The sequence below is a fragment of the Delphinus delphis genome, chromosome 12, assembly GCF_949987515.2.
Source record: "Delphinus delphis chromosome 12, mDelDel1.2, whole genome shotgun sequence".
Taxonomy (NCBI): Eukaryota; Metazoa; Chordata; class Mammalia; order Artiodactyla; family Delphinidae; genus Delphinus; species Delphinus delphis.
In genome coordinates this window covers 51,269,759-51,291,739 of record NC_082694.2, presented here as the reverse complement: position 1 = coordinate 51,291,739, position 21,981 = coordinate 51,269,759, and the positions used below count along the sequence as shown (strand labels likewise).

The 21,981-nt window shown below is 36.2% G+C and overlaps 1 protein-coding gene across 1 annotated transcript in view; it reads right to left on the bottom strand.

The window, feature by feature from the left end:
• Positions 1–21,981, bottom strand: part of FBXO11 (F-box protein 11) — a 99,584-nt gene that overhangs the window by 24,554 nt on the left and 53,049 nt on the right. The window contains exons 2-4 of the mRNA XM_060026668.1: positions 1,029–1,156; positions 804–888; positions 238–382 (exon numbers count right to left, since the gene is read on the bottom strand). Coding sequence (XP_059882651.1) covers positions 238–382; positions 804–888; positions 1,029–1,156 — 358 coding nt within the window. The remainder of the gene's footprint in view (positions 1–237; positions 383–803; positions 889–1,028; positions 1,157–21,981) is intronic.

The window sequence follows — 21,981 nt, the reverse complement described above, 5'->3', positions numbered from 1 at the left end:
ACCCAACGCAGCCAAAATAAATAAATAAATTTATAAAAAATATATTACAAAAAACACTGCCTGGACTGACAGCCAACATTTGTGATAAATAGTTAACTTGGAATTTATAAGCATTCTAATTTTCTTCTGACTATTTAATTGTAACCATCAACTCACACTCCAAATTTCCTACCATCTACAGCATTTTGGGCAACAAGTAATATATCTCAAGATAATAAGAAATAAATTTTCACTTACCACAAAATTGGATCATTAGCAAGCTCACTGAAGCGTTTACACACACAAGCTGCTCTACAAAGATCCTGTTCCAGCAAGTAAGAGAAGATTTTTAGAACCACTTCATCTGGCAGTTTCTCCTGAAGATACTGTTCAGCAGGTGCTGCTATAAAGAGATTAACAAACAGAATATAAACAATCTATCATGCTAGCAAAGACTTTCTCATTATTTAAAGAGCACAATTTCCATTTTGTCTAATGAACAGCTTTTATTTTTTGACAATCATTTTATAAGCATTTGCTTTCATAGACGACACACATTTATTTTCTTTTATCTTGACAGTATTCTTTCTTTTAGCTAGCTAGTATGCACCATTTCAAAAACTGGCTACACTAAATATACAAAAAGGATTTTTATACAATTACAATCAGAGATGGAGAAGGTGACGGTTCTCATGTTTATTCTGTAATAATCACTTTCTCAATCTCAAATGTACAAATAAACTACATTTAAGTTGATATTAATTTTTTGGTATCAAAAAATAAAAATTATTTGACCCTATTTCTTAGCTTTCCATAGGAAATACCTGATAGATCTTGAGATTTTCCAGAGACTCTGGCACGCTTTGCACGATGACCAAAGAAGTTTTCTGTGGTTGAAGTTGAAGCACCCTTTAAAAACAAAATGAAAACTAAGCAAATATTTTTACCATAATCATTACATCTAAAAAATGACTGACGGTCCCCTTTCTGTTTGTTTCCTAACAATTCCTTCATTACACACACAAAAAAAGCAGTTACACTGAATTTACCTCCATACTGCTCTTTGTAGGACACGCTGTTCTTTTTGGCAAAAGAGTTTTCCTACGAAGTTGGTATGGACTATTTTGTGCACCAGGACCCGATTCTTCTGCAACCATATCTGCAGGTACATCATCATCTGTTATAAACAAAAACAATATGAAAAATGATACCCATTTTTAAGAAAAAGCTCTATGAATTCAGTAACTTTTTAAAAACTTTATACATTTTTTTGGGGGGAGATACAGTTTTTATACAAAATTCCAGGCAACTGGATAACCATCTGAGAAGTGCTGGATTTCTACTTTATTTCTTACTTCAAAATAAATTCCACAATTGACCATATGCTTAAATACAATATAAATAAATAAAAATCACTAGGAGAAAACAAAATTATTTTTTATAATGTTAAAGTGGAAAAGCTCTTTCAAGGTATGACACAAAATTGGAAGGCATTTAAAAAAAAGGTGAGGAGGATGTTCACTTGATGAGTGAGTGCATGGTTAGAGTCCAAGTGGGGTGAGAAAGGTGTCAAAAGAGAGGGATAGTTCAGTATAGGGTATCAGATACCAAGTAGGATAAAAAGGGCATCCATGCAGAGAGTGGTCTGGCATACAGTGTTGGAGCTCAAGAGGGGTTAAGAAGGAAGTCCATGTGGGGGAAGGTGGCCTGGAATGGAGAGTCAGAGCCAGAGAAGGGAGAGAAGGGCATTGCACAGGAGAGGGGATGGTGGAACCGGAAGCTTGGTAACAAACAACAGAGGGACTGATCAAATGGAAGCCAGGCTTCTGAAAGAGAAGAGAGTTAAAATATTAAAAAAGAGAAAGCTAGAGTAAATCTTACAGTGTTAGACTGGAATTATCAATGTGAACTCATTGTTTTTAAAAGATAGATAGATATAGAAATAGGTATAGTTACAGATGTTTGAAAATGTGTGGATTATACACGCGTATATTCCCTAGCTCTGTTCACTGACAAAGCCTGGAAGCAATGCCACTCCAACAGCAATGAGCATGACTAGCATTTGGATCTTTGCTTCTGAATACTTCTCTATAAAAGGAGTAAGGGCTCCTTGGAGAAATGGCTGATTCTAGGCTGAGGGAAATACAGAATGAGCCTGGAGTATCTTGTGGCAGAAACAAGAAAGTGCTCAGTAATGAGGACATGTCAAAAGAACACTGAAGTCAGCCTGAATGGCCACCCACTAGCAAAATTATGCTGAAGTACCAAAACTCATGACAGTAAAGGGATTATAACCCACTGAATGGACAGCAACCTATAAATTCATCCTACTATAAATGAATAAATGGAAAGTTTGATAAGGAGATGTTTAAAGTACCTCCCCCACAAAATACTGATTAAATAGAAAGGGAAAAACCATTAACAGTAGAGATGCCAATCAGATGCTGTCTTAATTAAGGGATCAAAGTGAACAACATCATTCATAGGACAAACTGAAACCGTGTGTCACCTGATAGCATACAAGATCACAGAATCACTTCTATGATATTCCTGACAAAGATGCATAACCTAAATCTAATTATGAGGAAACATTAGAACAAATTCTTGTTCTAATTTGTTTTGAATAATCTTCAAACTGTCAGTTATGAAAGTCAAGGAAAGCCTGAGGAACTGTTCCAGATTGAAGGATACTGAAAAGAAATGTCAACTCAACGCAACATGTGGTTCTGAACTGGATCCTTTTGCTAAAAAGGTTATTAAGACAACAGTGAAATAATTCATTCAATTAGTGAAACTTGAATGGGGGGGTCTAAAGACAGTAACGTGTCAATGTTAACTCTCTGATTTTAATAGGTGTAGTATGGTCATTTAAGGGAATATCTTTGTTTGTAGGAAATGCCCACTGAAGTATTAGGAGGTGACAGGACAAAAGCTGCGAACTTATTCTTGAAGGGTTCAGGGAGAAAAAAAAACACACACTTCTTTGTACTGTACTTCTCAACTCTTTCTTAAGTTTGGATTGTTAAAAATGAACTAATAAATTTGAGTAGTATTTTAACATTTAAAAATTCTGCTTGGAAAATGAAAACCATAAACATAGTCAAAAGAAGCAACACAATTAGGAAAAAATATTTGCAACACATGTCACGAAAGGGTAATTTCCTTATTATATATGAGTGCTACAAATCAATATGGAAAAGGCTAACAATTCAATAGAAAATTGGACCAAGGACACGAACAGACAATTCATAATTTAGGAAATACAAATGAAATACTAATAAAAACTATAATGAGATTTTTTTTATCAAAGCAGATTATCAAAGATCAAAAAGTCTGATCACAGGACTTCCCTGGTGGTGCAGTGGTTAAGAATCTGCCTGCCAATGCAGGGGACATGGGTTCGGGCCCTGGTCCGGAAAGATCCCACATGCCTTGGAGCAACTAAGCCCGTGCGCCACAACTACTGAGCCTGCGTGCCACAACTACTGAAGCCCGCGCACCTAGAGCCCATGCTCCCACAACAAGAGAAGCCACTGCAATGAGAAGCCCGCACACCATAACGAAGAGCAGCCCCGCTCGCTGCAACTAGAGACAGCCCGCATGTAGCAACAAAGACCCAATGCAGCCAAAAATAAACAAATTTATATACATAAAAAAGTTTGATCACATACTAGTATTATATATCAAAGGATAGTATGAGGCAAAAAACCAGTTCTTAATTGCTTTAAGGAGAGCAATTTGACAATAGTTATTATTACTTAACAATTCCATTTCTGGGAATTGATTCTGCAGCTATATTCACACACATGGGCAAAGTAGTAAGTACCAGGATATTCACTGCAGTACTGTTTATAATACTGCTGGGTAACAATCAAAATGTTCATCAGTAAGTGTTTGTTAAAAAAACTATGGTATAGCTATACTATCGATGTGGCCATTACAAAATATAAAGCAGTTCTATACAGAACAGATAAGGAACTATTTCCAATATACAGGAAGTATAAAACCCAAAATATACAGAACAATGTGTTTAGTATATGTGTGTGTTTCAAGGCAATACATATACATATGCTTATACATGCATATATTTACTAAAATATAAACTCCATGATGGAAGAGAGCCAACTTGAAGAAGCTCCCACTAGCCAAAGATGGGACAATTTGAGCATCAGTAAGGATAACTGAAAAGAACCAAAAGCAATATATTTAAATCTGTCAGTTTATGACACTTAAAAAAAAGGGGGAAAAAGGTTACTTTGAAAGATGCTAGTGAAAAGCAACTCATCGTTTTGAAAACTGCTATACAACAGGAAATAACAAAACATTTACTCTTCCTCTCTTATATAAACTAAACTACCAGGTAACTATTAGATGAGGGGAAGCTTCTTTACAGAAACATTCCAGCAATAAATGAAGAAGAAATAATAAAATTAGAAAAAATTAAAATCTGCAATCTCTAAAGAGTTAATGGATATAACCACTGAGTATCAATAGTTCTAATATCACAAAAAGAAAAACCACCAGATATTATATATGATGAAAGAACACACCACCACCTACAAAATTTTGCCAAAACCATCAAATCTCAAATTGATCAAACCTGTTAAAAATTCTAGAAGATTAAACTATACCAGTTTCTTTGACAAATTATGTGGGAAAAAATGGGGGAAAAATAAGCAAGACTAAAGCATACTGTTTAAAAATGTACACTACAGTATTAAAATTACAAAGAAAAAAGCCAGAAAATGATTATCATAAAAATGCTTTTTGTGGGGAAGGAATGGGGCACATAAAAGGCTTCTGCAGTGGCTGGTAAAGTTCTACTTCTTGATCTATTGGTATTACAATACCAACCTTAACAATAATTCAATAAACTATATATTTATGTGAGCTTCTCTATCTGGCTATATTTTCTGATAATAAAGGTGTTTTTAAAAGATGGGAGGTTTTAACAGTGTATTTAAAAACAGAGGTTTTGTCCCAACCCCAGACCTTGGACAGATAAACTTTTAAAAATCAATCAATAAATCAATTTTTTGGCCATACCCTGCATCATGCCGGATCTTAGTTCCCAACCAGGGATAGAACCCACGCTCCCTGCAGTGGAAGCTTGGAGTCTTAACCACTGGACTGCCAGGGAAGTCCTAGGCAGATAAACATTTTTACACCTAAATACTCTCACTAGTAAAGATGGTAATGCTATCTTACAATTCACTGGGATGCTGAAAGTGTTTAAATAGAATAACATGTGCAAACCACTCAGCAGTATGCCTGGCTCACACTGTGTTCAATAAACGTTTTAACTATTATTATTCCATTTAAATATTATTCAAATGAAACCTGGAAAACCTAGTAAGTTTTCTATGTACTATGCTGTAGTCAGAAAATATAGCCGGTGTTACATGCTTGGGTATTTGTGAGTCATCCCACTGTAGTTTAATATGTGGTTAATTTCTACGTTTCATGTGTGATTGAAAGGAACATCTACATTCTATTTTTTGAGAGTAAAGTTTAAACACATCTAAAATATCAAGTTTGTTAACTGTACTGATCAAATATTCTATGCCTTTACTTTTGTTGGAGGGTGGTGGTAGCAGTGGTCTGATTTATCTGTCAGCTTCTGAAGGAAATGTGCTAAAATTTCCCACTACCTGTAAGTAGTCCATTTTTAGTATGTAAAATTTTGCTTTATATACTTTGACATAATATTACTTGGACATAAAGGTTCAAGATTATTATATCTTCCTAGTGAATTATTCCTTTCCATCATTATGCAATGGCTCTCTTTATCCTTAATAATACTTTTGCCTTTAAAATCTGTTTTTGCCTGATAATATTTTTCTAAGAGCTTTTTGTTTTGTTTTGTATCAGCCTAGCATTTTGCCAATCTTGTATTTTCAACTTTTTAATTTTGGGTCATTATATTTTAGATTTAGTTCTTCTTAACCATTTATTGCTATATTTCTTTCCTTTTCAGCCAAGCAAGAATATCTAATATGCTATTTAATCCATCTAAAGCCAAATTCCAAGATTATATTTTTAATTTCTGAATGTAATTTGATTTTCTTTTTCGAGTCTGTTTCTTTTTCATATTGGCCTGTTACTTCATCATGCTTCATTTCCTTTTTTTATCCTTTTAATCATTTCATACACACTTATTTTATATTCTCATTTAGATTGTTCTATCATTGGTCACTTTAAAAAAAATCTATGTACAATTAGGAAAGCTCTTTCAGGTTCTAGGCTGCATGACTGGGTCTCAGAGCTAGCTCTATTTTGAAAAGGCCCAATCTCCATTCTCCACTAAAATTCCACCCCAGACTTCTTAGGACATATATCCAGGACCAAAAGGGGCCTGTACTATTTTATACAGCAGCACCAGTTCCCACTTAAGGTTTTGATTTGATTTCTTTCATACCTGGCACCTGGGAATTTCCTTCTTTTCTTCCTCAGAGTTTAGCTATGCATTTACAGTTTTGCGTTACATTTCTATATGTTTGCAGTGTGTATGCACGTGCGGGTGATACTTCTATCATCTTGGTTTATCATGCAGCTAGTAGTCAGTCAGTTTCTACAACACTCAAAAGAACATGCTCCAACTTTTCATCCTATACAGCCCTCTCTCTAATCCCACTCCTGTTTAAAACCTATACATCTCACTATTACAGATACCCACCCAGACACCACCATCTTTCCTTTTCACCATCAACACAGCAAATAGTAAGGACTGAAAAGTAAGGAATGCAGAGGTAATAACAGGAAAGAGAAGGTGCTTGTTAATTCAGGTGCAAGCTGAAGTTCACACCAAATAAATACATGAAGCTACATGATTTGAATCATGTAATGCCACAGTAACCTCAACTTCTTATTCAGAACACTGTCCTGTTCTAAAGCACTCAAAGCTCAGTTCTAAAGTAACTGTATTAAACTCTTGTGCTGAGATAAAGAATCTGTGCTAAATTCTATACAGCTCTCATAATAAATTACCACTGACTGTTCTGAAAATTACATACAGTGCCAGAAGGTATTTTTACAAAGGGGTCATTCTGAAAAGATCATCTGGCTACTATTTTAAGTAAGAAGCAAAAGGAGAAAGCTTAGAAGAAACAAAAACCCAAAACACACACACAAAAAACAATCTCTAGGCACTAGTGTTCTCTTCATCTTTTTTTTTTTTTTTTTTTTTGCGGTACGCGGGCCTCTCACTGTTGTGGCCTCTCCTGTTGCGGAGCACAGGATCCGGACGCGCAGGCTCAGCGGCCATGGCTCACGGGCCTAGCCGCTCCGCGGCATGTGGGATCTTCCCGGACCGGGGCACAAACCCGTGTCCCCTGCATTGGCAGGCGGACTCTCAACCACTGCGCCACCAGGGAAGCCCTCTCTTCATCTTTTGAACTCCTATAGTACTGTATATACACCATATATTCTTTACCTTATTACAGCTGCCTTATCTGTTTTTTACTTTTTTGGCATACACCGTTATTTTCCTAACAAAATTTAAGGTCTGAGGGCAAGGTCCCTATTTTATATTTTTCCTCCATGTTCAGCTTAGTGCCCAATAACGGCTGAATAGATGTTGATTCTTATCCATCAAGAACTCTTTAATTTTACTCAATTCAAGGAGTTTTTCCCAGAAACCATCACTAGTGGTAGACTAAGATGACCTTACATACTACTTTACAGAAAATAAAAAGCCAGACAGGAACTGCTCACTTCTTCCTACCTCCAACTCTGCAAACTCATTTACATGCATATCCATTATTTTTTGTTCCCTCCTGAAATTATGATAGATTTGGCACATATGAAGCGAACAAAAAAATGTTAAATAAATTATACAATAACTAAAGTAAAGATCTATGATAGCTGCCAAACTGTGTCCAATCGGGAACCAAGAAATCATGAAGGACTGGTTATGGTATTGTTCTAACAACAAAGTCTAAAAACAAGACCTCAAAATAATATTTTGTTAAAAATTTTTTAACTTTATAGCCTTTACTTTTACATCTAACATTGGAATACCAGTATTCAAATGTCAAATTGTAATCTAAGACTAATAAAAAATAACTCTCAATACCAAAAATGTTCAATTTCAACCATAACTAACAGAAAATGTAGTTTTCAATTAGAAAAACAATTAGAAAAAAAGTTCTTAACCAGAGATGCCCAATAGAAACAGCATGTGATCCAATTTTCTAGTAGCTATATTAAAAAAAAAAAAATCAGTGAAATTAATATAAATTTAACCCACTTATCTAAAATTTATTATCTCAACATGTAATCAATATAAAATTATGAGATATTTTACATTCTCTTTTTTCATACTAAAGCTCTGTATTTTTAATACTTACAGTATGCCTCAAATTCAGATAAGCCATACTTCAAGTGCTCAATAGCCCCATGTGGCTAGTGGGTACCCTAATTGGATAGTACACACACATACATACACAGTTTTATTAAATTCTTATCAGTTCTCTTAAAGGATAAATAGTATCATGCAGTTTAAAGGGATGTTATACCCACATATATACATAATGTCAAAATTTATTTTATAATTTTTAGATTTTACTACAAATCCTATATAAATATACTAGAGTCTTCACTACCAATAGGAACCACAGGGATAAAGGCTTCTGGAGAATAAGCATGCTTATTTAACTAAGAAATAATCTTTGAAATCTCTGATATTAAATAGTACTGAAAATTTATATTAAGATGCACTTCAACAAAAGATGAGACTTAAGTCTATACACCTTAAGCAGAATACCTTAATTTTTACATAGCCTTTTAACTATCTCAAAGATGTACAAAAAATTATACTATTGATTGGCTGGGGTTTAAAGTCTATACACTTTAGGTTTAAAGACTAACCTAAAGATAAAGGGTAGTTTATGGAATTTAATGTCTAGAAGTTTTTCCCCCCACAAATCTATATGAGTTCCACATTACTTACCCATAGCCAGAGATCAGATTGGAAACTTAGGCAAATCTGTGCTAGTAACTGTGTGTTTAGAAACAGCTCCCAGTCTCACAGTGTAAAGAACCACACTTGACAACTGTTTCTAACACAGTTCGGAACTACCACAGCTTTTTTCCAACTACTAAAAAAATCCATGAATAAACTGAAATCAAGAAAAAAATTTATCTTAAATGCATTTTAATTTAAATATTTTACTTAAAACTTAAATATTTTACTTTAAAAACTTAAATATTTTAAGGGAGGGAGCCCAGAAGTAAAGCTATTATAAAAAACTGCTTTTTAAAAGTCTGACTTGACATAATCAGATATTTATAATTGTATTTTATATACTGTTAAAAACTCTAAAAAATTTAACTATTCAGGATACTGCTCTATACTTCCATTAACATATTCAGTTATTATTTATACACACACATACATACACACGCACATAATTCTACTGAATTTTCACCACAACATGAACTATAGGGATTATCTAAGACTGGTCAAAGAAAATATATTTGACCACTGAATAATAGTCTTTAGAAGCCATCTTTGATATTATAAAGAACTACTGAAAACTCAAACAAGGCTTCATTTCAACAGAAAAAATTTAGACCACTCTTCATTCCAAGCTGACATAAAGGATGTTCAACAAATATTTGCTGGTGGCACAGTGGTTAAGAATCTGGCTGCCAATGCAGGGAACACGGGTTCAATCCCTGATCTGGGAAGATCCACATGCCACAGAGCAACTAAGCAACTGAGCCCACATGCCGCAACTACTGAAGCCCATGCTCTGCAACAGAGCAGCCCCTGTTCGCCACAAGTAGAGAAAGCCTGCATGCAACGAAGACCCAACGCAGCCAAAAAAAAAAAAGAATAAATGAATGAATGTGCCGTGCACTACGTGAGGTACTGGTAAAACAGAGCAACCAAACAGAATATTGTACTTACCCTCCAAGAGCTTAGACGAGACATAAATAACTAAGCAGGCAATAATAATACAGTATGTCATACGCTGTAAAAAGGATAAGCAGAAGGTACTATGGGAACACACAAGAATATCTAATCCAATCTTTGTTAGGGTATGATGCTGGGATATTAGTGAAGGTTTCTTGAAGAAGGTCCAAGGTGAGATGATAACTACTGGGAGTTAGTTAAGCAGAAGGAATAGTGAAGACCTGAAGGTGCTCACCTCCAGAAGTCTCAAAGAACTGCACGTTGGTCCATACAGCTGTATCACATAGCAGGGTCCAGATCACGAAGGGTGCTACTAACACTTTAAAGAATTTAGATTTTATCTTGAAGGCCAAGGATAGCCACTAAAGGGCTTTAAATATAGAACAGTGACATGTTCTGATTTGTGTTTTAGGGAGATTACCGGAACAATGTATAGATAGATAATTGGATGACACTGGTGGCAAGAGGCCAATTAGGATACTATGGAGTAATACAATGGAGAGATGAACATAGCTTGAACTATGGTAATAAAAATGAAAGAACTGAATAGATCTGTGATATATTCACAAGGTAAATTTGCAAAACTTGGTGAATGAATGGATATGGGTGGGGTGGAGGAGAGGATGGTGCCAAGAATAATATTGATTTGGGCAATCCAATGGATGGTGGTGCCATGTACTAATAAGGAAGGAACGTTTGTAGGTAAGACAGGGATGTGGAGGGAAAAAAAAAGGTTTGGATTTTTCTTTTTAATGAGAAAGTTTTCTCTTTTGTTTTGTTTTGCTGCGTTGGGTCTTTGTTGCTGCGCGCAGGCTTTCTCTAGTTGTGGCGAGCACGGGCTATTCTTCGTTCCTGTGTGTGGGTTTCTCTTTGCAGCGGCTTCTCTTGTTGCAGAGCAGGGGCTCTAGGTGTGTGGGCTTCAGTAGTTGCAACACGTGGGCTCAGCAGTTGTGGCTCATGGGCTCTAGAGCGCAGGCTCAGTAGTTGTGGTGCATGGGCTTAGTTGCTCTGCCGCATGCGGGATCTTCGCGGACCAGGGCTTGAACCCGTGTCCCCTGCATTGGCAGGCAGATTCTTAACCACTGTGCCACCAGGGAAGTCCCCAGGTTTGGACTTTGAGTTTTGAGGAAGCTGTGGGACATTCACGTGGAGACTCTCAACAAAACTAAATATATTGATCTCAGGCTCCAGTGAGTGATTTGGGTTGGAGATAAAAAATTAGAGAATTTTGCCACTCTGAAAATATACTCTGGTAGGAGTGAGACTCAGAAAGTGTAGATTAGCTGTCGTTATTTATATATGGTACAATACTGGTGTTTCATGGCAGATGTGTCATCCAACCCTTGAGAATTAGCCATATGATGTAAGTGGATAGTTAGCAATGTCAAAATTATCATTACTGTATATATAAAAATGTATCTGTGGGTCCTGAATTGACAAGAATTCATACTCTAGCTCGATAAAAAATAAAAGAATATCAACTGACAACTACTAATTCAAGGATTAATATCCTTTGGGAGTAGCTTAGCTTTATCTTCATTCTTTCCTGTTACATATCACATTCTGTTCTCCTAAGACATTTTCTCCCACTGCTTTCAGGGAAAGGAGTATTGAATAGCCTCCCTCGCAAATGGAACATTTTAAAACTCTTTCTTCTATTCTCGTATCTTACCTCCAGTTTTGCATTTTCAATATTTCCTAAAGTGACAAAATTCATAAAACACAATCATTCTTTTCTATTTTATCAAACAATAAAAACTATTTTAAAGTAACTTCCATAAATTTTAAGTATTTTTAAAGTTCAATGGAAAATTGAAAATCTGCCATTGAGGGACTTGATCTAGTAGGGAAGCTAGACATGTAAACAAATAACTGAAGCAACGTAATTCAAAAGTATCATTACATCCAAAGTAGAAGCTGATATGACAAGAATATCAAGTGCATCATTAATTCAAGATCAGAATGACCATGGTCCCAAATCAATAATTAAGACAAACCTAATTAAGGCTAACATAAGATTCATATAAGTCATTAATTAAAAGCTATTAATTTTCATCTATTTGCTAGTCACTATGAATATAAAAATCTGCCATTGAGGGACTTGATCTAGTAGGGAAGCTAGACATGTAAACAAATAACTGAAGCAATATAATAAGTGCCATACTAAAAGCACTCAAGGTGTTAGTAAAGTATAAAATAGGACACACAAATCACCACATGCATGCACACAGCTTAAAAGGAAACAATTTAGCCTGTCCCTAGTTTTATTTTCACATGAAATTTAGACAATTTTAGAAATGCCTTGTATTAGTTTAGTTTTATAGAAAAGTAGTAGTGAAAGCCAGGAGAGTAAAGTATGAAGGTCAAAATGAGAATAAGGCTATTATATTCTTACAAGCATTAAATGCTTAACCTTTGTTGTAAATTCACACAACTACTTAAATGAAAGAAGGAAAATGGACCGAGAGACTAAGCATCATCAGTTCTCTTTCTTTCACAGTTCCATAGTTAGACCACAATTCTGAGACTGCATGATTTCTAGCAATATTTTACAGATCAAAAGATCAGATGACAGGGAAGATATTATTAGTGGTCATCTGAGGTCCACAAGGTTCAGTGAAATGCTGAAGGTTAGAAAGCTAGTAAGTGGTAGCAAAATAATTTTTAGCTCAGTGGACTCCAAGTACAATGTTTTTACTTGTTTTCACAAAATGTAACTTGGATGTCTCAAAAAAGCTTATTATATAATCAATACAGATGATGATGATAATGATAGTAAATGGAATAATAATAGTACTATTACAAACTAGCGTACCCAACACTGAAAACTTCCATGTGCAGGCACTATTATTTCAAGTTTTCTATATGAATTAACTAACTGAATCCTTATATCAACTCTTTGAGGAACATATAATTCCTATTTTACAGATGAAAAAACTAGGCACAGAGAGGTTAAACATCTTGCCCAAGGCCACAAAATATTAAGAAGCAGAGGCAGAATGTGAACTCAGCCTAGCTCCAGAGCCCCATACTCTTTACCACTGTGCTATCTAAATACACATTAGTCATGAGAAATACTATTGGATACACTTATCACTAGGAGTGCATTAGCATATAAAAGAATACTATAAATGGAACATATACTTTTGGAAATGTTAAAGAATTTTAAAAAATGAAATCATAATTTTTCATGTCTTATTTTATTTGAAGTGTTAATGAGTTGACTTTATATAAAAATACCACAACATATACATCAGACCCTTTATTTTCATAATGAGTATCTCCTTAGATCTTTTTGTATTGTAAATATCAATAACATTTTGATATTTTATTTTACATGTTAGACGGCATAGCACAATGTTTACGAATACAGGCTCTGGAAAGACTGTTTAGCTCTTTGTTAGAATACTGGCTTAGTGGTTGTGCAATCTTGGACAAGTTCCTTAACCTGTTTGATTTTCAGTGCATCTATAAAATGGAGATAATGGTGCGTACCTCATAAAATTTTTGTGAAGATTAATACTTAACACAGTCCCTGGCAGAGATAACATTCCAATGTTAGCTATTAAAATAATTGAGATGGGATGCTGAAAGTTAGCAAGATGCACTCCAAATATATTTCAGGGCTCCCCTGGTGGCGCAGTGGTTGAGAATCCGCCTGCCGATGCAGGGGACACGGGTTCGTGCCCCGGTCCGGGAAGATCCCACATGCCGTGGAGGGGCTGGGCCCATGAGACATGGCCGCTGAGGTTGTGCGTCCGGAGCCTGTGCTCCGCAACAGGAGAGGCTACAGCAGTGAGAGGCCCGTGTACCACCAAAAAAAAAAAAAAAAAAAAAAAAAAAAAAAAAAAAAAAATATATATATATATATATATATATATATTTCAAATTCTAGCTAGAGGCCTTTATTATATTATCCAACTCAACCTTCAAAAAAACCTTTAAAATGTAGAAATAATGATTCTTAACACAAAATATTTCTCATGATGAGTGATTAGAATAGTTCTTGACTAGCTGAAAACACAAGGTGAAATCCACAAATGCCAAGGCTGACCACTGATAAAAATGAATACTGATCATTTCATTTTAGGAGGCTATAATATTATTCCAATGATTCTGCCACAAATTTAAAGTATGTGTCACAATTTTTTCCCTAATTATAAAAATGTTCACAGTTGCCAAGATATGGAAGCAACCTAAGTGTCTGACAGATAAATGGATAAAGAAGATATTGTGTACACACACACACACACACACACACACACACACACACACACACAAATGGAATACTACTCAGCCATAAAAAAGAATGAAATCTTGCCATTTGTAACAACATGGATGGACTTTGAGGGTATTATGCTAAGTGAAATGAGTCAGACAGAGGAAGAAAAATACTGTATGATATCACATATATGTGGAATCTAAAAAATAAAACAAACTAGTGAATATAATAAAAAAGAAACAGACTTAGATACAGAGAAGTAATGGTTACCAGTGGGGAGAGGGAAGGGGGGAGGGGCAAGATAAGGGTGAGGGTTTAAGAGGTATAAACTACTATGCATAAAATAAGCTACAAGGATATACAGTACAACACAGGGAATATAGCCAATATTTTATAATAACTATAAATGGAATATAACCTTTAAAAATTGTGAATCACTATGTTGTACACCTGAAACTTATGTAACATTGTACATCAACTATATCCTAATTTTTAAAAAGTTCACTTAGAAAATGTGAATAAAGAAAAACACAAAAGGAAAAAGTTACTAAAATCTCATCACCCAGAGTTTATTACCATTAATATTTCAGAATATTCAAGTTATTTTTCTCTATACAAATTACATAACTGAAACACTGTACGCACTGTTTGTATTTTGCTTTTTTATTTTCATTATATCATGAGCATATATCATGAACATATAGTTCATGATACAGGTCACAAAATTTCTTTCTGAAACATGTTTTCCAACGGCTACGGAATAAAAATGTTCCATAATTTATGTAATCAGCCCCTTGTTAAATTTATTTAACCAGTCCCCTCTTATTTAAAGTTTCCTTTTTTTTTCTTGGTCATATTTGTGAACTGCTTTAATCATGACAACAATTTACCCTTTCAGGACTGATGATTTTTGACAAAGCTTTATGTCATTCAGAGTCAAACAAGATGACTTACCAAGCTAGGAAGTAATAATAGCTATTAGTTAAATAATAAATAAATAGACTTTTACTAAAGTACCTATTATGAAGCAGGCACGTCATCAACAAACATTATTTCATCATTACTACTATCCTATAAGGTTGATACTACTATTCCCATTTTAGAAATGTGGAAACTGAGGTTTAGAGAGAGTAACTTTCTAGCAGTCAAAAAGTCAGTGTTAGGGCTGGGATTTGATTCAGGAACCCAGTCTTAACTTCTGTTCCATACTACCTTCCTAACAACAACAACAAAATCAATAATACAACCAACAATACCAGCCCAACAACAACAAAGTGCAGCTAACATTTTATCAACATGCCAGGCACTGTGATCACTGTTTTACATACATTATTCTCTATATTCCTATAAAAGAGACCTACTGATTATGAGTCCAACTTGTCTATTTTGTCCTCAGAATATGTTTGTATACCCAGTTGACCCTGGAACACATGGAGTTAGGGGCACTGATCCTCCTTGCAAGGTTGAAAATCTACCTGTAACTTACAGTCGGCCCTCCACATTGGCAGTTCCTGATCTGTGGATTCAACCAACCACAAATCATGTAGTACTGTAGTATTTACTATTAAAAAAAAACCACGTATAAATGTACACATGCAGTTCAAACCTGTTTAAGGGTCAACTGTATGTTTTTATCTTCATGCCTTTATTCACGTGGTCTTCTTGCTTACAATATCCATCTCTTTTGTTTCTACTTACATAAGGTTATAGTTCAGTGTTCTGTCAAGTCCCTCATTCTCTATAAAGCCTTTCCAACTTTCCCATCTCAGACTGCTTTCTGATTGCAACTAATAAAAAGTCAGTCAAGTATAGAGTATTAGAAAGAAAACTCTACTTAGTTGTATGAGTTTGGACAAGCCAATTAACCTCTCTCTATATACCTCAATTCTTTGCCTGCAAAATGAAAAGGGATGGACTAGACCAGCAGTCCTCAAACTTCAGCATCAGAATCATGTGGTGGTCTTGTTAAAACAAGCTCTTGTTGAGCTGTGCCCCCAGTGTTTCTGAATCAGACAGAGGGGAGGGGGATTTAGAATTTACACTGCTAACAAGTTCCCAGGGATACTACTGCTGGGAAAGGGATGACACTTTGAGAACTACTGGGCCCAAACAAAGTCAAGTCCTTGAATGCCAAGGTAAAGGGTTCAGTCTTTATTCTGTTAAGAAAATATGGAAAATTTTAAATGTGTTGTAGCATTTATAAAAACTTTTGTTAAGAGGTGGCTAAAGCAGCAATAGGGCACAATAAAGACTCCTTCAACAATGGCAACAAATCAGAAAGCCCCGGATTAGGGTGGTGGTGGTAAGAATAGGAAAAAAAAAACCCAAAAAAGCCTCAAAACATATGGCTCAGTCGCTCTTCCCTGCTAATGTTTTTGCCATTATCCACTGGAAAGCTACATGTATACATACTACTATTATCTATAAAACACAACATGAAATCAGGAATCACTTTCTGGCATAGCAAAGTCACTATAATGTAATTGTTAGGGATCTAATGTTCAAGTTACTTTCTAAGTATATTTCAATTCCAAACTTTAAAAAATAAAAACCTAGGGGAAAATGACAGTATAGGTAGACTCATTTTATCTCCAAGACTCCTTAACATTATGAGTAGGGAAATAAAAAGATATAAACCCTTACAACAAAGAGAACAGGATAAAGCCATCAATACACGAGATTTCAATGGATTTCTAGAAGACACAAAAATAAAGGAATGTTGACTAGTGAAGCAAAGTAGAGGAAGCTACTGCCTAGTAAAGCATGTTACAGGCTACAAGGAGGGAACTGTCAAGTTCTCTCAAAACCTCAGAGAAGCTTTGAACTCTGAAAATTCAAGTACAAAACAAAGGACAACAGTGATATGTGGATCTGAAAAACAATGGCATTCACTGCAGATCAGTAAAAGTCAAAGTCTCATCAAACTACCAAATAAGAGTGAAGGTAGAATAAAGAAATTTCCAGACATGCAGAGACTTACAAAGTTTTTCTCCTGTACAGGAACTTACTTGAGGACATATTTCAACTGAAGCAGGGAGTAAACCCAGAAAGGGGAAGACTTGGGATGTAGTAATTAATGAGGTCATCACAGAAAAGCAGCAAAGGGAAGACAGTCTAAGGTAAAGGGTGTGAAGGAGGCCCAAAGAAACTAAGTATAGATTGGTCCAGGGCTCAAAAGAGCTATAGGAATGAAATTTCCTGGAAAAGGGGGAAATTAATAGGTTAGATAGTAGGGAGCTTAGAAAAAATTGAGGACGTGATAAAGGCAATAGGTGAAATATAGAAAAGAATCCATCAGAACAGTTAGGCATGATTTCTTTTGGTGGCCCAAGAATATATCAGGTAGTAGAGAAAGAAACAGAATCTAGCATATGCTTGGCTCGACAGAGAAAATATCCCCGTAAGTATAATAAGATGAACACTTGTTATTTTTCAACTTCTAGAATCAACCTACATACAAATCAATAATATTCCATTCACAATATGATGTTATCAACCTTGATAATGAAAATGTAGAGCCATTAATATTCTCATCTTACAAAGGAGTCTACAGATACTGTCCATAGTTAAGGAAAAATAAAATTAAACTTTAAGTATGTTGTTTAAAGTTATATTGGGATGAGGTGGGTGGAGGGAATGCTGTAAGTAAACCATCATAGCAGAAATCAACAAGCAATGTTTAAATTTGATAGAGACAAAGCAGGATAAGCTTTGAGCAGCCAAAATAAACCTCATGTTATTTATGCACAGAAATTCATCCAATTACTCAAAGTTCACTGCTCAGGATCCATCTATTTTTACTCTGCACACAATTCTCTTAATTAAGGCATCAGATTTCCAAGTCTTCATACATAATTGTGCAGGCCGAACTGTTATTTAAAGACTACAAAATCAGTATATAAATTGTCCCAGTCAACAATGAACATGCCACTTGTTTGGAGAGAAAAGACATACATGGCAATTAATGAGCAAAACAGTGTGTGTGTGTGTGTGTGTGTCGCTGTACCAGAGCACCACCATATCACACGAGACAATTAGAGACTATGAATATAAAATAAGATGTTATCTCTGGGGAATTCCCTGGCAGTTCAGTGGTTAGGACTCCGTGCTTCCACTGCAGGGGTCCAGGGTACAAGCCCTGGTTGGGGAACGAAGATCCCGCAAGCCGCGCGGCGGGGGAAAAAATGTTACCTCTGTAGAGCAAATAATTTACATAAAAGAAAAGCAATAAAAATAAAAATAAATGTAGTTCAAAATCATAGGGGAAGATTTCACAGAATGAACAGAGGTTAGGCTTGAGGATAAGATACGGGCAGGCAATGAAACATAAAAAACAAGGTGTTCAGAAAGGAAAAAGGATACTAAAAACACAAGCAAAGATAGGAGTCCAGTGAACCTGTGTTACTCAGGAGCTTTCACGGCAAGACAGGGAGCTGAGAGAAGGAAATCTTGAGGAATGCAGAGGCATTGAATAAAAATGCAAGTGGCAGAGGTAAGAGGATGGAAATATTTTTAAGACAAGCCTATTTCTTACCACCAAAATTACGAGCTGGAAATATAGGAATCATAAGGCAGCTCTAGCAGATTAAAAAAAACCACTCCATTATTTTTGTGCTTTATATGGATAAATATAGAAAAAACATATTCGAATCCACCTACAAGTTTTACTGAAGTAGATGAAATATCACACTAATGAACAGCAGATGGCGCCAAAATATTATTTTTTCCACAACTGCCTTCCCTGGGTCACATAAACGATTAACTGAAATTAAAAACTCTTCATACCAGAACTGAAGAGTTACAAAAAAAAAGAGACAAATTATCCAGGTTTTCATGTGGCATACTAACAGATTGATAATAACAATATCCTGGAGTGTGAATACATACAGAAAAACAAGGTTGCACCAAATGCAAAAAACTTCATCAGTTGTAAACACTTGCTTTTACTAAAAATTTAACTATACTTCTTACAAAGGAGTTACTAGTCCAGAAAAAGTACTGATATCTACAAAACCAAAGGGATTCAGAGCAACATTTTCATAATAAACCTTTAATTAATGGCACTAACGGAACTGATCAGCAATATGGGTAATTTAAAGCTACCCTTCACAGAAAAGTATTTCCTTTCTGATTCTAAGATGTGTAAGGGGGAACATTACCACAATAAAATATACCCACCGATCTCAAGATCACCCGGAGTTCAAAGTAGTAAAATGTAGACAAAAAAATAAATGGGTAGGTGGGACTCCCCTGGTGGCATAGTGATGAAGAATCCACCTGCCAATGCAGGGAACATGGGTTTGATCCCTGGTCCAGGAAGATTCCACATGCCTCGGAGCAACTAAGCCTGTGTGCCACAACTACTGAGTCTGCGCTCTAGAGCCTGCGAGCCACAACTACTGAGCCCATGTGCCACAACTACTGAAGCCCCTGCGCCTAGAGCCCGTGCTCTGCAACAAGAGAAGCCACCGCAATGAGAAGACCGCGCACTGCAATGAAGGGTAGCCCCCCCTCGCTGCAACTAGAGAAAGCCTACACGCAGCAACGAAGACCCGATGCAACCAAAAAATAAATATAAATAAATAAATGGGGGATTTGGGGAACAATTGTGTCAACATCAGTGGTTCACTTTTATGATGCATGGGTTATGTTAAGACAAAACTAGTTTGCCCTGATTGGGGTGGGGAGAGAGGGAGGAAAACTTGGCAAGACTTTAATAGGTGCTGGATGACTTACCCAGAGAAAAACACTACATTTTCACAAGCTATATGAATATATAGCTTTCAACCCTTATCCTTAACAATTATTTTACCCTGGAGCCTTAACCAAGGCTAACCAAAACTTTAGGCTCTTCAGCAGAAATCAAGAAGATAAGTTAAACCAAACTGTCCTTTTGTTCCATTGGAAAAAGGAAAAGTATCTTTTTTCCTCCCCCCCCCCCTTTTCTTTGCGGTACGCGGGCCACTCACTGTTGTGGCCTCTCCCGTTGCGGCAGAGCACAGGCTCTGGACGCGCAGGCTCAGCGGCCATGGCTCACAGGCCCAGCCGCTCCGGCGCGCGGCCTGTGGGATCCCGGATCGGGGCACGAACCCGTGTCCCCTGCATCGGCAGGCGGACTCTCAACCACTGCGCCACCAGAGAAGCCCTCCCTATTATTTTTTGAACTGGGAAGTACAGCAGTGCTCAAACTTAGTTGTGCACTGAGTCATCCGCAAACCTTGTAAAAACATATATGTTTTTACTTCTTATGAAGTGGACATTGTAACTGACTTTATAATATCCACTCCACCACATATGAACATGGCTATTTATGGTAATTCCATACTCCTCAAGGGTGAGCAGGCCTGAGCTAATATGGCCTAGTGAGACATAAGAAGCAGCTTGCTTTTTTTTTTAAATTAATTAATTAATTTTTGGCTGTGCTGGGTCTTGGTTGCTGCTCATGGGCTTTCTCTAGTAGTGGCGAGCAGGGGCTACTCTTTGTTGCGGTGCGTGGGTTTCTCACTGCGGTGGCTGCTCTTGTTGCGGAGCACGGGCTCTAGGTGCAGGGGCTTCAGTAGTTGTAGCACACGGGCTCAGTAGTTGTGGCTCGCGGGCTCTGCAGTGCAGGCTCAGTAGTTGTGGCACACGGGCTTAGTTGCTCCGTGGCATGTGGGATCTTCCCGGACCAGGGATCGAACCCATGTCCCCTGCATTGGCAGGCGGATTCTTAACCACTGCGCCACCAGGGAAGTCCCGCAGCTTGCTGTTTTGACTTCTCGGTAAGAGAGGTCCTTCTCTCTTTTCTCCTAGTAGATACTAAGAAGGATAAATGTTGCATTATTATTGTAGGCAGCCATCCTACGTCCTTGAGGGGAACTAACTTGAGACAAAACATCTTGTCATGTAGGATAAGTTTTCTTGTAAGTTTTCATGTAAGCCAGTTTGAGTCAGATTTAAGTTACTCACATCTAAAAGCATCTTGAATTTTGAATAAGCTCCACTGTTCATGATAAACAACGAGGGTTGAAAGCCACCGGACTAGAAAAGTAATAATCTGAAATTCAAAAGGAATTTAACAAACCAGACTGATTTGAAGAACTGGGAAGAAAAGGGGAAAATGAGAATCAAAACCCAATATATGGGGCAACTTCTTCATAGTAAAAATGTATGTGCAAATCTCAAAATATGCACATATGTATGATTTTTTCTTTGGATCATCCTTTAACAGTGATTATCATAGCACCAAGCATACCAATGCTGTTCAATAACTGTAACAAATATAAAATAATTAGTTCAGCATTTACATTAGCTTTACAATGTTATCCCCTTTGCCTTCAAACATGTTTCAATATAGAAAATAAAACCAAAACACCACTGTTAAATTAGCTCAATATGAAACTTGAGCAATATGAAACATTTAAAATGTCTCAAGTTTAAAATGCTGTAGATCTGTTGACACCATAGGAAAGCCAATGAGCTAATTATTAAATGATAATTTTATTCACACATTTTTGTCAAGAACAATCACTACATAGTTGATTTTATAGACAGTGTTCTGCTCTAAGGCTAATAGAGAACAAAATTAAAGAAAATATACTTTAATTTCCACAAATGTTCTTAAATAGCTCATTTGCATGGCTCTGAAATAATCCAGTTACAGAAAACTTAAGTGAAGCCTATAATCAAATCTTATGGGTATTAGTTTAATAAAATTGTTCAAAACTAAGGGTCTATGAACAGCTCCTACTTTATGAAGTACCTAAGTAAAAGTTATAACTTTATTTCCAAAGTTTCACACAATTTTCTTTATATCTAGTATTTTGGGATTGTGGTACAAAAATGTTCAAAGGTATTGGCTGACTTTGAGAAATATAGCATC